This window comes from Camarhynchus parvulus, chromosome 1 (genome assembly GCF_901933205.1).
Source record: "Camarhynchus parvulus chromosome 1, STF_HiC, whole genome shotgun sequence".
Classification (NCBI taxonomy): domain Eukaryota; kingdom Metazoa; phylum Chordata; class Aves; order Passeriformes; family Thraupidae; genus Camarhynchus; species Camarhynchus parvulus.
The window spans coordinates 30,450,914-30,466,572 of record NC_044571.1 but is presented as its reverse complement, the minus strand read 5'-3'; the positions used below and the strand labels follow the sequence as shown (position 1 = coordinate 30,466,572).

Genomic DNA, 15,659 nt, shown 5'->3' with positions numbered 1-15,659 from the left:
AATTTTTACCACAGACAAGATAGAATCATATATTTGTATAGGTTGGAAAAGACATTTAAGACCAATGAGTCCAACTGTTAAGCTATGGTTTGTACAGGAGGGGATGACCAGGACATCTCAAGGTTTAATAGTTATGTACCCTTTTTTAAAAATTATAGTAATAACTCACCTTTTTTTTTAGTTGCCCAAGGCACAGGAAGATGTGAATATGCTCAGTTATAAAGCTAAGCAAAGAACAATCATGTGATATTTGAAATAAGTGTATAAATGTAGCTGAAGGTCCAAATAATTTACTCCAAAAGGTGCTTTTCCTTGAAAAACAACTAGATGAAGGAAAGCTAACAGTCACAAATCTTTCCACAGCAATTGGGTCAAAATGTGACTGGGGTTTGTGCACTTGCTAAAAAAAGCAAATGTTATCTATTTTTAAAGCAGATTAGTAGTCACAGAATATAATACAAAGCATCAGCATTTAAAAGTGTTGATTATGCTCAGTGTACTTTGGATCTGGTTTATTGAGTCATGTTCCCCTTCTGTTTGGTAGGCTAAACCAAGATTTTAGTCGTAACAGAGGAGAAGGCAAATTTTCAGATATTTTCCTTCATTATAATCCACAGAATCTCCCAAATCTCAAGTAATTCTCCTAACACTCACCATTTCATGTACATTGGCTTTTCCAAGCTATAGATCTGCTGAAAGTACCCTATATTCTGAAACTACTTTAAAAAATCTGATGGCTTCTTTTTCCTTAGTCTGCTTTTCTAACCTGTGTGTAAAACCATGGGGACTGTGGAGAGTTGTTGTGCTGCCAGTGACAACCCCCAGTAGTGCAGAAAGCAACTCAAACGAGCTGGTAGGAGCAAATGGCTGCATCTCCACTAATACAGCCTGAAAAGAGGATTTGATTTCTTTCTTGGTGACAAAAATCACTGGCACTTGTAGAAATTTACTATCTTTAGTATCATTTTTCCATTTGCATTTCTCTGGCCAGTTCCCCTATGTGCTCTGAATATAAGGCATTGAGTGTAACATGCTCTGGAAGTGTTAATCAACAGGATTAATTAAAGTGCTAATCAACAGGAGGTGCTGAAAAGAGAAGAGTCTGTGCTCACCATCCCCTCACTATTAGACCTGAGTGAGGGAGCCATGCTAGAGAAGCAGAGTGAGCAGCAAACTATAAACCAGCTCAAGTTTTTGTAAAATTAGAGCTATCCCTCAGAATCCTGTCTGACTCAGAGGTAACATAATTGACTGTTTTCCAAAGGCAAACAGTGCAACCAGCAATCCAGTATGGTCCCCAGTTTCAGTGCAAAGCTGTGAGTTGTTATCCTGGTGTGCCTGCACTCCTCCATGGAAAGCCCTCCAGGAGCAAGCCCTCTGCAGGGTGCCATGGGGTCAGGATAGGACAACAGTGGGGCAGATCTCTTGGGACCTTTTGGGCAGGCAGCACAGGGGACCCTGCCCTCCAGACAGGATTTGGGATGAGATGCTGGAGCTCCATTCCTTCACCTGGGCTGCCCTGCGCCATGTGGCTGAAGGCAGGGAGAGGGTGGTGGCAGTAGCACCAGTGTAAAGCTGCTGCAAATGCTTGTGATTCGCTCTCCTTTTGGAAAACAGAGCAACAGCTCTGCAGTTTGGGGTCACAGCCCTTTGGGGCTCCTCTGAAGGAGCTTTCTTTCGGTTTGGTACAGAAGCTATAGGCTGAAGCCTCTCTAGCATCCTGATTTTGAAGCTGTAAATTGTAAATAGCAATTGGACACATGCTAATCCTTGCCTTGATTTTAATTTCATGCAAAGTGGTTTTATCTTTTGATCAATACTCCAGTAATGCTGCTTGAGGTCAATAGCCTTGTGACTACAAGCTCCCACTGAAGTCAGTACAAGTTGGCTTGAGTAAAAAATGAGGAAAACATTTCAGGCTTGAAAACTGCAATTTTTAAATACAAAGGTTATTTCCCTCTTTTCATAGCAACTCATATGTAATATTTCAAGATAAAAGTTAATTTGAATTTTAAAGATGTAAATATTCTCTTTGTCTAGAAGTCTCAGCACAGACGGAGATTTCTGAAATTCAGCAGGACTGGAAGCCTTCATTTCTCAGCAATGAAGAATTCACCCAGCTGATGTTGGAGGTAAACATGCACATACACCTTTCCTAGACATTTTGTCTAGCACTCATGGAAACGCCCGTGCATTTAGAGCAAACTGTCACCTGCAGTTCCAAACGAGGAGGTTTTGGGAACTGCTGTATTTGACTATCAAGCAGAGCTGTCACTGGGGTTAAAGTCCCCACCTGTTGCTCTTCCCTCTCAGCAGTACCATTGTGCTATGCTGCTGCAGCCTGCAGAGCTGTGCACCAACTCCCAAGAAAAGAAGTTCAGGGCAAAGATTCAAAACACAGGTTTGTTTTTTTTTACAAACAGAGGTGAGGTAAAGGGCAAATGGCTGTTTTTCTCCTGTTCCTGGAAGGGGTTGTTACCATCTAATATTTATGCAATATTAGCACCTGAAACGCAGTGGTGTCGCATCCCTCTAGTGCTAGGTGCTGAACAAGCAGATAAAGCCTGACAGCTCCTCTTGGTTTGATACAGTTGGTATTTCCACTCTGATTTTCAAGGCCCTTATCAAACACCTCTTGTTCTAGCATTTCCCAATCATAGGTTTTCAATTATAGCACATTCTTTTAATGCTTGGTTCTTTTAATGCTAGCTGGGATTTGAAGGGACGCGATGCAATGGTGTTTAGGTTCAAAATGAAAAGCAAATGAGTTGCTAGAATGCATTTTTCTCTCTCAGTAATAGCTAGAACTGCCTTTAGCCAGGGTCTTCTCCTGTACTAAACACACAGATGTTGCATAGCCCCACAGTGTCCTTTGAGAACAAGCTTCTCCTCCCACAAATGGTGTGAACATGGCACATGATCCAGGCTCTGGTGATGGGCAGGGAAGGATGTGGGGAACAACTTCACCACCAAGGAGTGGCATAAAGCCAGAGCACGTTGCTGGCTCCCAGAGGCTGGCAGTCCTTTGGCCATTGCAATTTGTTGTGATGAGACTCCCCTGGACTAGTTTTATGAGACACTTTGCTCCCATTGCTCTGACAACCACCCATTTCCATCTCTGTGCACAGGAACTTAACACACATAACTCCTTCAGTCTGCACTGAAATATGTCCCTCAGATAGCAGTAAATTGACTGTTGTTTTGACAGGTTGGGTCTTTGTTGATTCTGCTTGTATACTACACAATTTTAGATTAAAACAATCACTTTTGGTTTCCCAGCTTATAAATCACCTTCTTGCTACTGTGATTTTCCATGCCCTTCAAGATAACATTGGGTATTGGGATGTCCTGTTGTGACAGATGTTCATCATTCCCTGCTATTTTGCCTTTCTACTAATCTTATTTTATTAGCATTTGGACAAGACTGCTTGAAGTTTTTCCCATCCTGATATTAAAAGATGGGTAGGGTTTTTTCTGAGCACTAATTCAAAAGACTCAAGGCATAATTGACTGCAGTAATATATCAGCTTTCCTGAAAATGGCCTTTTCTTACCACATTGAAAAGGCTGTCACCAAATTACAGTGGGCATTAGGCTGTTTGTCTGTCTAGGACTGATGCAATAGTAAAACCTTTGAAGATGAAAATGCTCCCTTAATGTTGGAATGTCCAGTTGCAAGTAAATAAAAATAGAGTTATGTATGCAAACATTAACTTGATTTTACCACAAAGCACTGATATGAGTCACTGTGTGTAATTTGCATTGGATATGAAATAAAGGCTTGATTTTTTAAAAACTAACAACCTTCACCATAGTAACATGCACGATCCAACTGCCTTGTAAAACCACTGCTCTCTTCCATGGGTTAACAGCTATCATGCTTTTTTCGAAAACAGCTTGAATGTACTGCACTAAAGAAAAACATATTCTCTGCACCTAGATTAACAAAATCAAACTAACTATAGCAGCTGGAGGGTTTTCAGAGATGCTAAACACTCACTCTTCTACTGGGGTATAAGTTATTGACTTGCTTTTCAAAGGATTGAAGCACCAGCAGATTCCCATTGACTTAAATAGTTGTGGGTGCTCAGCATTCTCTGGAAAAAGGAACATATGTTTGTGTCTTTATTCAAGGCTTTGTATTTTCCCTTTTTTTTTTTTTTAACAATTAGCATTTTCCAGTATTCTCAGAATTCTTTCCCTTATTGAAGTCAGCGGGGGGGAAGGATGTGCTGGGGCTTACAAGATCAACTGCAAGTCTGGCTTGGAGGCAGGCCTGGATTTGTGGTATGGTTTAGTAATGCTGCCGTGGCTCTCCGGTCAGGCTGTTTGCAGCACGCCTGTCTCCTGAGCAGGTATGGCCCCTGGAGCATTGTCAAACACTGCTGTGATTCAGTTGTGCTTGCAGGGCCTTTGCTGCTCAAGTACTGCTGGCAAAACTGACTCCAGAATATCGGGGAACTGATAGGAAGGACCCAGACTTTCTCCACTTGAAGGGTTGAGAGCCTCACTGGTGACTCCCTAATGACAATGGGAAGGTTTTAATATATTATCTGAGCACCTACTGTTGTGTCTTAATTTTTTGAGATGTTCTCCTTACAGTGATCTGAAGATCATCTAGCTTTATTTCACTCTGAGGAGGATCCCCTGAAAAATTAAGTTAATCTTGCCTTAGATCTCAAAATCCACCTAGGTTTAATTTTGAGCAAAACTTAGCTCAAAACTTGGCAGCTGAGAGTAAAGAAGAGACTCATTTTGAAGGTGAAATTGCTCCTGTGCAGAGGGTGGGGATAAGGCTGACATTTCCCTTCAGTCCTAGGAGTGGAGGGGCTTACCACAAGATGGGACCAAAGTGAGGAAGAAACTCTGCAGAAGGGTGAATTTGTCTTGGAATGAGTAATCTAATACCATGACCTTTAAAATAAATCACTCAATTAAAACTCAGGCTAAGGATTATTTGATCATTTGCATTGCTTTTACTTACATGAAAGCCCAGTAATATACAATGTTACATTAATACAAACTGAGATTTATGGGGTTTGCTGAGAAGTACCATTTTGAGACAGGACTGCATCCTTTCATCGTCCTTTGATATTTACACAGAGCTCAAATGTTCATTTTAATAACTTCCAAGGGATCCAGTCTTAGTCATTTTGCATTATTAAAATGTGTGATTAATTTAAAAACTGAGACATGAAATGTTCCTGTGAGCCCTTTGTTGCTTCAATAGTAGGTTTTATTAGACTACAAAGAGTCTTGTAAAAGTTAAATCAGACTGTAAAATCAGAGAATTACTGTTCTGCAACTTGAGATAACATTCCTACAACTCGATAACAATATGGTGCCGAAGTCAAACTGTTTTGATCAATACATGATGAGATGTCCTGTTTACACCACTCATTCCTATTAAAGCACTCTGCACTTGTCTGTTTTCCTTAGGCATTAGATGGCTTCATTATAGCAGTAACCACAGGTGGAAGCATCATCTATGTGTCTGACAGCATCACACCTCTTCTGGGGCATTTACCGGTGAGTAATTCTGGCACTGCCTTTTCTACTACACCTTGTAGAATTGGGCACTGCACTTGTAGGAGCAGTGTAAAACAGTGCTGGGGGTGGTGTTTTCCTGAAAATGTGGTGAGGGAGTTTGTCCCTGCATTATGCTGGCTGCTGCTGTTGCTCAGCTCTGCACTCTCTCTGTCTGATTCATATCCTTCAGGTTTTTGTTGCTATGAGGCACTTCAGCTTGAATGGAAAAAGCTCTGCAGGAATAGTCTGGCCAGGGGAGGGACAGGGTGACCTGGCTGATCTTTTCCATCTCTGATTTCTAAGCTAGCAGAGAATAGCACCAGTGCTGCTGGCAGCTCAGTGAGGAGCTTGTTAAGGGCCTTATTTTGCTCCCAGGGAGGTAAAGGACAAAAGCCCCATTGAATCTGGAGTTAGCTGGAGGCTGCTGACAGCTCTCCCTGCAGCTCCCCTGTGCTTTCCCAAGGGGAGCACGCTGCTCCCAGGAGCTGCTGGTGGAGCTGATGCTGGGTGCAACTGTACCCCAGTGCAGCCGATGCTCAGCACATTCAGCTTCTTTTGTCTGTGTGCTGCTCCAGGAGGCACTCCTGTGCTTTGGCTTGGGCTGGAGGAGCAGGGGAGAGGGACTGCTCCTAACTCTGCTCCTGTTGCTAAGGCTGCTCTAGGAGAAATGGCACAATAATTATGGATTAATCCTCACACTCATTTTTAGTACCCCGGTCTCAAATAAATACATGCCCAGGAGAAAAAATTAGCTGCCAAATCATTATTGTACTACCCCCTGCCATGTTCTTAAGAAAATTACAATTATCTTTCTCTGATTTGGTTTTTCACCAAATATGTGTTATGTTTTTCACCCAGACAAATGTATTTCACAACACTACCTTGCTGGAATAAGAACAAAAATTATTTTCTTCTGAGACAAAAGAACTTGATGCAAGAGCAGCTCCTGGTAAATGCAAAAATATTGCTACGCAACAACAGATTGAACTGAGTCTATCTATTTCAGTTTTCTTTCATCCTCAACAGTTTAGAAGACCAGTACTTGACTGTTTTCTGACATTTTCCTCACTTCAAGGGTGGGGAGAGCTCTGTCCTACACACAGGCTGTGGGGTTTTCATACACTTACTGATTTCCATGAGATTTCCTTGTTTTCATCATTTGGAGGTTTCATTGCTATCCCTTTCAAATACTGATTCTTAGTGGAGATGCTAGATTTGCTGAGGGAAAGTATTCCTCTTCAGGAAGACACATTTCAGACCCTGTGCCTGAAGTCTGAAGCCCTGACTGAACATGGATAGATTCAGGTTTACAATTCCTGAGTTGCACCATCACAACATAAATTGGTTTTCTCCCAAAGACATGCTTTGTGTGATAACCTGACATGATATCCAGCCCAAAATAAGGGTAAAGATGGACATTACTTTTTATTTGCATAGAAGCAGCACATGGCAGTCCAAGTCAGGGACCGGCCTGACCGGGCTGCAGGTGGAGCAGACCTTGCTGGAGCTGCTGGAGTGGTGGTGGTTAACAATGGCCCCACCAGCCCACACATGCAGAGGGAGCATCCCAGAGGCCATAACTGAGCAAGGAATAAAGGCGTCTGCCTGCCTCCGGTTGGCAAATCACTGTGGCCATGGGCAGGGGCCCAGCTGAAGATGCTTCTAGGTGCACACTGGGTATTTTAGTCCTCTGTTGCCCTTGTCATTTGTTTTTTTTAAGTTTTAAAACTGATCGGAGTGCTATCTGGAAAATCTATGTGGCTTATTTTGTTTACCTCGAGGATCTATTTGTAAGCTAAATTCAGTCACTGTTTGAGGGACAAAATACCAATTCTTTCTCCTCTGTGACAGCAGGGAAAAAATACTCTGAAAATCTTCTGCTTTGTACAATGAAAGGAATGCAAAACTGTGCAGAATGCAAAGCAGGGCTCTCTCAGGGCTCCTGTTAAGAAAACTGATGTATTTTCTTTCATTAAAATCATGAAAGTTCCAGTGCTGAGAACAAATATATCCGGTTCTCTTTAACACAGCTTCCCATACTTCCATGGAGAATTTTCAGACACAAACTTCCCCTGTTGTAATTGTAGTTTTTTTTTTTAATGAGGTCTGGAAACTACTCATAGGGTTAGTTGAGATGGAGAGGTCTAGCTCACATGGTGAGGATGGCTCTTAACTGAAGTGAACTCACTGAAATCTGATCACAACTCATAGCATTTGCCAGTCAGATGGCACACTATGACTCCAAGAATATGCAGTCTCTTGAGAAGAGTCCTCCCTGTCCCTTCCCTGCCGGGTTGAGATTTCTCCTCAGGGGCGACCCAGTGAAACTCAAGGAGCTGCTCTGCTGTGTTGGGTGCCTTAAGGCAAGCCTCAGGGTGGAAGAATCCAGGACACAGCACCTTACAGTGTGCAGAAATTAATCATGCTGTGTTGCTGTTACAGGATAGCAGTGGGAATCAGTGCAGGACATACAGGTTCATACAGGGGCCAAATCCCAGCACACGAGTGCATAGCCATCTTTATTTATTGTTTTGATGGGAAACAAACTTGTCTCATTTGCAGCCCTCCACCATCCCTTTCCTAGTCACCATGTTTGCTTAGATCCTTTGATTTTTTTTCTCCCTGCAGCAAGAATTTTTCCACCTAACCACTACCCCCATCCCGCAGTAAAAGCAATGAAATTATGAGGAAGGAGTTCCATTCTGAAGTACAGCTGTTTTGTTGAAATTGCAGAAATATTTTAACTATGCATCCCATTACTACAGAACTTGATGTATTGTGTTTAGAACAGACCAGCATCCATGTAGGCAAAAGTGTTCTTTGCCTGCCTTAGCTTTCAGGAGTAAATACTCCAAAGCTTTGCTTAGCAGGATCCATAGATTTGAAGATGCAGAGTAGATTCCAGGCTTAGCAGCAAAACTGTGCATTAACATAGTTCATCTAACAAGTCTACCCACAGTCATTGTAGTTTATCTTTTGTCTGCTTTGCCTATCTCATTCAGCAATACTCTGGCTGTCTCAGCCAGTGGCACAGAACTGCTCACTACAGAATAATTAGACAGAGCTGCAAACCATTCCCCTCTAACTGATCCATTTTTATCACGGATGGTCAAATTTTATCAATAGAATCAGGTCAGAAAAGACCTGCAAAATCATCAAGTCCAACCTTTGACCTAATACCACCATGCCCACTAAACCAAAGTGCCATGTCCACTCATTTTTTGAACCCTTCCAGGGATGGTGATTCTGCCCACTTTCCTGGGCAGCCTCTTCTCATGCTTAATCACTCTTTCATAAAGACATTTTTTCCGATGTCCAGCCTGAGCCTCCCCTGGTGCAGCTGGAGTCCATTTCCCCTTGTCCTGTCACTGGTTGCCTGGGAGAAGAGACAACCCCCACGTCACCACAACCTCCTTTCAGATAGTTTTAAGAGTATGATAAGGTCTCCCCTGAGCCTCCTTTTCTCCAGGCTAAACAATTTTAACTCCCTCAGCTGGTCCTTGTAAGACCTGTGCTCCAGACCCTTCCCCAGCTCTGTTGTCCTTCTCTGGACACACTCCAGCACCTCAGTGGGAGATGAATTGAGGAACCCAGAACTAGATGCAGCACTCGAGGTGTGGCCTCACCAGTCCCCAGTAGAGGGGGCAATCAGTGCCCTGCTCCTGCTGGCCACACTACTGCTGGTACAGGCCAGGATGCCATTGGCCTTCTTGGCCACCTGAGCACTGCTGGCTCATGTTCAGCAGCTGTGTACCAGCACCCCCAGGTCCTTTTCCACTGGGCATCTTCCCAGCCACCCTGTAGCACTTCTGCCTGTGTGAGGGTCCAACAGGGCAAAGTACCACCTTCTGCCTAGTTGTGACCCAAGGGCAGGATGTGGTACTTTGCCTTGTTGCACCCTCATACAGTTGGTCTCAGGTCTTTGATCCAGTCTGTCCAGATCCCTTTGCAGAGCTTATCTGTTTCACCACCCACCTTTTTGCCATAGCATCAGATGTCTGCTCCTTGGGTCTGGTGCAGAATTAGCTATGAATAGCTTGCTTGGCATTTTCCACAGTTCCAGTGAGACAGTGGAATATTTGCTTCCATCTCTCTGTTTGACTTAGCAATGTATTCTGGATTGACATATTGATTCAAGAGCATTGTTGAAGTCTTGATGTGTACAAGATCCAGAAGTTCTGTTCTGTGCACTGTTTTACAGGCGTGCCAAACCTCTGCAAGAAGCGAGAGTTTGGAATTGGAGCTTGGTCACAGTATGGAGACAAAAGGTTTTAGTTAGAGGAGTGGTGATGGCTCACATCTAGTTTTCCTGCAGTTACTGAAGAGTAGATGGGACACTAATTAACCTGGTGGTATCATTATTATTTACAGGAGAAAAAAAATTCTGAGATTTGCACCTAAGCCTTGAGCAGAACTCACCAGTGCAGTTTCCTGTCAAAGGCTCTCTCTTCCTTTTCCCCCCAAAAAATTACATGAAACAATGTACTATATTTTGTCAAGTGTAGTATATGTATATAGAAGTGTGTATGTATTTATACATATATACAAAACCTTTATCGCAAACTGTAGCAGTAGGATTCACATTAATAAGATATAAACTAAAGCCACAAAAATAACTTTTGAGTATTCTTCACAATATAGTCAAGTAATAAGCATATATAATACTTATAACTGAATCATCTAAAGTGATATATTCTTGTTAAGGTGTGTGTATAAAGCATAGCACTCTGGTTTTTAAAATCTGCTCAATGAGTTTCACCACTCTAAACAGGAATTCCACACAGAAAAGCTAGCATGAATAGAAAGCAGATGGAAACCAAAGCACAATCTTACACAAATAGATGATGGTTAATAACTTGCCAGTCTCATACAGAGCTTACATGTTTTCAGCATGACTGTACAGTCTGATAGAAGCTGCTCTGATGACACACAAAGCTGTGTCAGTGTGCCAGCTCAGCCTGAGGTAGTGTCAAGTGGGACAGATGTAAGTTGATGCCATTGGAGAGTCACTTTATCTCAGGCTTCCTTTCAGATGCACTCTGTTGGGTTAGTCACCACACTGGGCATAGGGACACCTTCCTCTTGGCAGCCCATGACAGACTCATTGTTGTCTCCACTCTGAGCCAGCCGTGGCCTTTTGCACAAGTCAATCTCCTCTTTCCATTCCCAAATCTCAGTTCCTAGATTTTGGATGGATTCAGGTTCAAGCCAGCTGATCATGGGGCTGGAGGCACACGGATATTCAGCTCATGGCTGGCCAAAGGGAGGGCTTGTGTTGGTGGCACTGTGAAGCTCCCCTCCCAGGAGACTAACTGCTGTAAAGTTATGTCCAGGCGTGGATGTCCCCTTCTCCCTGCTCCCACCTGCCAGGATGCAGAAAGTGGGGAACCAGACCTGCCACCCCAAGGGCATTTCCCAGGAGCTGAGGGGATCCCCTCTGGGAAGGAGCTTGATCTGGGACTGACCTGGCTGACTCTCAGCCTCACTGCTCCTGCAAATCAGGCTCTGTCAGGGAGAGAACAAATCCCAGTGATGCACAACAGGCTTGTGCATGGAGCTTAGTAGCAGTATGGGGAGCCAGACACCCTTTTCCAGCCCTCTCCCAGGTCTCATCGTTTAATTGTGTGGACATACCTGCTGCATCTGATGGTCTCTGAGAAACATCAGATATTGCTGATTGCTGAGACTTAATCTTATGACCAGCCCACAGAGAAGTGGCCACTCAGTTGGTCCAACAGGTCCCCCTCTGTTTTAGAACACCTGGAAATCAGTGAGGAAACTCCTGTCAAATGCCACAGGCTTTGTATCACATCTTGTTGCACATCTCTGCAAGTGTTGCTTGTTGTGATATTTCTGTTTGTCTCAAAACTTATTTCTCTTTGCAGTGTGATGTCTTGGATCAGAATTTGTTAAACTTCCTCCCAGAACAAGAACATTCAGAAATTTATAAGATGTTATCTTCTTGTATGCTTATGACAGATTCTGCCTCATCCGATTACCTAAAAAGTAAGTTTCATTGTGTCTTCTCTAGTAAATGAAAAAGCACAGGCAGGATAAAAAATTTTCTCCCAGAAAGAGTTTTGTATGTGATGTGCAATAAAAAAATTAGGTTCATAGCCTTTCAAAGAGATCTTGCCACCTGGAATGACCCTTTGGTTCTATTTTTAAATGAAACTCTTTGCCTTTATTTTACTAGGCTAAGACTACTTGCAGTTATGTTAATTATTAAATATCATATCATTTGAGACAGCTAAGGAAAATAGGTTAGCTGATGGAAATTGAGAGTTCGCCTGAGACAAATCACATCTTAATTGATATTTCAGCCTGTTCAAGTAAGATGTTGTTCAGAGATCAGCTAATGTGGCGTAACTTTTGGTTTGCCTTACAGTCAAAAAATACCTCTATAACTATTGTAATTCTTTTTCCAATTGAAATTTGATTTCCTTGGAAATGTTTTTACTTCCTCAGCCTTACTCACTCTAGGAGATAAGATGCAGAAAACCAAAAAAGACACAATAATGTAAGATGTACAGCTGCCCAATCTACTGTATCATACAAAACCTGCAGCTGATAGCTGATATGCCAAAGTTAACGTAATAGATGTTTTGAGGTAATTAGGCATAGTTTTCCAACACAATATGTAGAACAGCTGTGAGTTGTGAGGAGCCTAAACAGAAAAAAGCAGTAAGTGAAGAACCCAGTTCTCTCTGTGGCTGCACCAACGCTGTGGCTGTGTAACTCCTTTGATGAAGTGTGTCAGAGAAGGGCGAGTCTCCAAAGCTGTCCCCAAGCTCCAGGCACACCTGGGCACAGTGCTGTGCAACCTGCATCCCTGCAAGGCTTTCTTGCAGAGCCTCTGCTCCTGCAATGTATAGCACATTGGTGTTGAGGACTCCTGAGTGGTAACAAGCTGCTCTTGTGCTGGCAGTGGCAAGATTGGGGTTGGAAGACACCATTGGTTGTGTTTAGCTGAAATAGTATATTTATTTCTTCTTCTTCTTCTTTTAACAATCCAGCTGACAATGAACTAGAGTTTTATTGTCATCTTCTGAGAGGAAGTTTGAACCCAAAGGAATTTCCAACATATGAATACATAAAATTTGTAGGAAATTTTCGGTCTTACAGCAATGGTAAGCTTTAATTGTTGTATAAATGTTCCTTTAGCTGTGTAAAATAAAATATAAGTATTGCTCCATTGAACAAGACAGGCTTTTATCTGACAGAACTATTTTTAACATTATGGGATAAATTTTGCTTCTCACGGATCTCATGGCTGAGTTGCAATAGCTGGATGAATACATGTGATGAGTGAAAGAAATTGTGGTAGTTGCTTTTGTTACTGCCCTTCACTTGCAGTGATCCTGGACTCTGGGTAAGTTTGCAAATAATGAGTAGTTTAGATGAGGGTTTATTTGTGCTCACTGATACTGTGTGCTAAGACCCCACCTATTAGCAAAATTATAATCTTGCTGCCTTATCTGCTGGTTTACTTTAAACACAAATTCCATGCCAGAACTGATAACCTGCCAAATCTGTCTTGTCACCCTTCTCTGCAAAATCCTGGGGAAAGACAGCAGTGCCACGTTTCATCAGAATGGCTGTGGACACTGCCACCCACCTCCTTCTCCAGCTGCCATTTTGCATTCCTCTCCAGCACTGCAAAACCCAGTACTCTCCAAAAAAAAGGGAAGACATGCAGTCAGCATAGTCACTAATGCACCACAGTCAGTCCAGGGAAACCATCTTTCAAGGGGTGAAGAGCAGATTTCCACCTCACCCATTCTCTAACAAACAGATTGCTGCACGGCCATTAGTGTCAGAAATGAAATACTCTTTTATTCCTTTCCTTCTCCTGCCTGCCCAAGTTTGCTTTAGTTACTTGCCTGACTGAACTCCAGAGTGGCATTTCCAAAGTTGCTGGTATTGTTCCAAATAGGTCATCCTCTGCAAAAAAATTCCCCACCGCGCTTTCCAAAAACTGCACGCCACGCTGTGAAAAAAAAGTCCCTGTCCCCATTTAACTTTCTGCTTTTGCTCCACATGACTAGAATAGAAACCTACATGCAGGATGGAGATATGTATTTCTTGTTTGGTGCCATCTGATTTGAGGCTCTATTTGTATAAAAAAATGTAGCTGCCTGTATGCTTTCTAGTTTGAATGAAGTGAAGTGCGCCTGCCTGACAGACGCGCACACCAAGCTGTTCTGTTTTCTAGAGCAGAAACCGGATTTCAGGTGCTGACTCATAAGGATACATTTCTACCAGGGGAATTTCTGATCCATTTTCTTCAAGGATTTTCAGCCCTTTCTTTTAGCCTGACATTAATATTGCCCCCTTACCCGTTAGGATTTCACATCCCAGCTATTTCATCGGTGGCTATTTCTCAGAAAAATGATAAAACTTACATTACAGCTATCTTTCCTAGCTTAATGTATAGAAACTAAATGGGAACATATTGATTTCAGAAGACACCAAATCATTTTCCAAAGACCCCATCTTAATAGCCTTCAAACAAGTCATGTGCTTTCTTCTTCACATTTTTTCCCCCTTTGTGCCACTTTTTTCTAAATCTTCACTTTATTTTGTCTCTTCCACTTTCTTCCCATCTCTGCTGCAGCCTGCCCCTCTGGTTGACAGGGAGGGGCAGCCTTACCAGGCTCTGTGAGATGGTGCCTCCTGGCCCCTTTGCCATCTGACTTTAGTTTCGCCAGTTCAGGGCAGAGCCTGATGGAAATGCCTCACCAGTGCATGTCCAGCACTGCTCCCCTTTGGCTGGGAGTCACCCCCATGGCTGCCTCCCAGCAGTGGTGGAAGCGAGTGTCCTGGACTCACATGTAGCAGCAGCCAGCTGTTTGCTTGGGAGCTGATACCCTTGGCTTAGAGGGTGAGCAGCCAGAGGAGGGTGCAGACCTCCAAAGTGGCTGTCCTTGGATCCACTGGGCTCCTTGCACCAGCCAGCTGCACCCTGAGCAAGGCACAGGAGAATCAGCTCAAGTGAGCACCATAGGAGTGCTCCACCCTTTGGAGAAGCCACCCAAGGGCTAGGGGCAGGCACCTGTGCTTTGGCACAGGGGCTTGTGGCACTAACAACTCCAAGAATCTGGTGGCTGCAGGGGTGGACTGGGTTCCTGCCTCTGCTTGGCCTACAGTTACCAGGCACCATCCCCCAGTCCATGCTCCTCAGGGCTGTCACCTGTTGGGCCTGACAGCAATTGCCCTCTTTTCCTCCTGTTAAATAAATACCCATTCTCCAGTCATCCATCCTCCAGGTGTGAGGCCAAGTGGGCAAGAGAGAAAGTGGTGGGAAGGATGGTGGGAGAGACACATCACTCAGGGCAGCATTTGTCCTATATGCATAGGATCAGCTGGCCCCAAAGCCTGCTTTTTGGAGGTGTTTGTGCAGGAAGGATTCTAAGCTAAAGATAAGAAAAGAGTTAGCTGGGGGAGAAAGACAGAAATTGCAAATTAGGCTTAATTAGCAGGAGACATTCCTTATGAATGTACTGAAGAATGTTTTTCCCTGTAGCTTTTCACAGCAGTGGAAGTGTGAGCATGTTTTTACACATGGGAGACTGATACAGGATGTTCCTTAAATACAAATCCTGCCATTCCTTTTTAGCCACTCAATGCAAACTCCTACCTTTATTTCCAATGGTTTGCTGAGCACACTCTGAGCCCACTCAGCCTGCATGTTCCTGCCACAAGGATGCCAGAGCCTCTATGGCCAGGGAAGTTCTTTTATCCCTGGGCAGATTATATCCTGTCAGGATACTTAGCTATTCTGTTGTCATCAATGTAGAGTCATAGCAGGAGTAAATCTGTCTCCATTCCTTCTCATTTAACCTTTGCTGATGTTTTTAAGAACTGGTAGGTCCTACTTCACCCTCTTTAACAGAAATGTCCCTATCTTTATTCTACTTCCACATAGCCTTTTATGTAACCTCTTTTGAATTATCATCTCCTTAGGCTTATTTTATTATTGTTCATTGCTCATACAGTGTTTTGGGGCAAGGAGGTCATGCATGTGAGTTCCCAGTCACCTTGCCCCCCTCCCTCCTCCTTTATACCTTCCCCCTTAATCTCATTGTTGACTTCTGGCTGAGAACATCATATAGGAATGGGTTTGAATGG

At 43.3% G+C, this 15,659-nt stretch overlaps 1 protein-coding gene across 1 annotated transcript in view; it reads left to right on the top strand.

Annotated features, from left to right (window-relative positions):
* The window catches only part of NPAS2 (neuronal PAS domain protein 2), a 104,942-nt gene that overhangs the window by 57,449 nt on the left and 31,834 nt on the right, over window positions 1–15,659 (top strand). Inside the window, exons 4-7 of the mRNA XM_030946839.1 lie at window positions 2,041–2,132; window positions 5,439–5,528; window positions 11,414–11,534; window positions 12,545–12,658. Of these exons, the coding sequence (XP_030802699.1) occupies window positions 2,041–2,132; window positions 5,439–5,528; window positions 11,414–11,534; window positions 12,545–12,658 (417 nt within the window). The remainder of the gene's footprint in view (window positions 1–2,040; window positions 2,133–5,438; window positions 5,529–11,413; window positions 11,535–12,544; window positions 12,659–15,659) is intronic.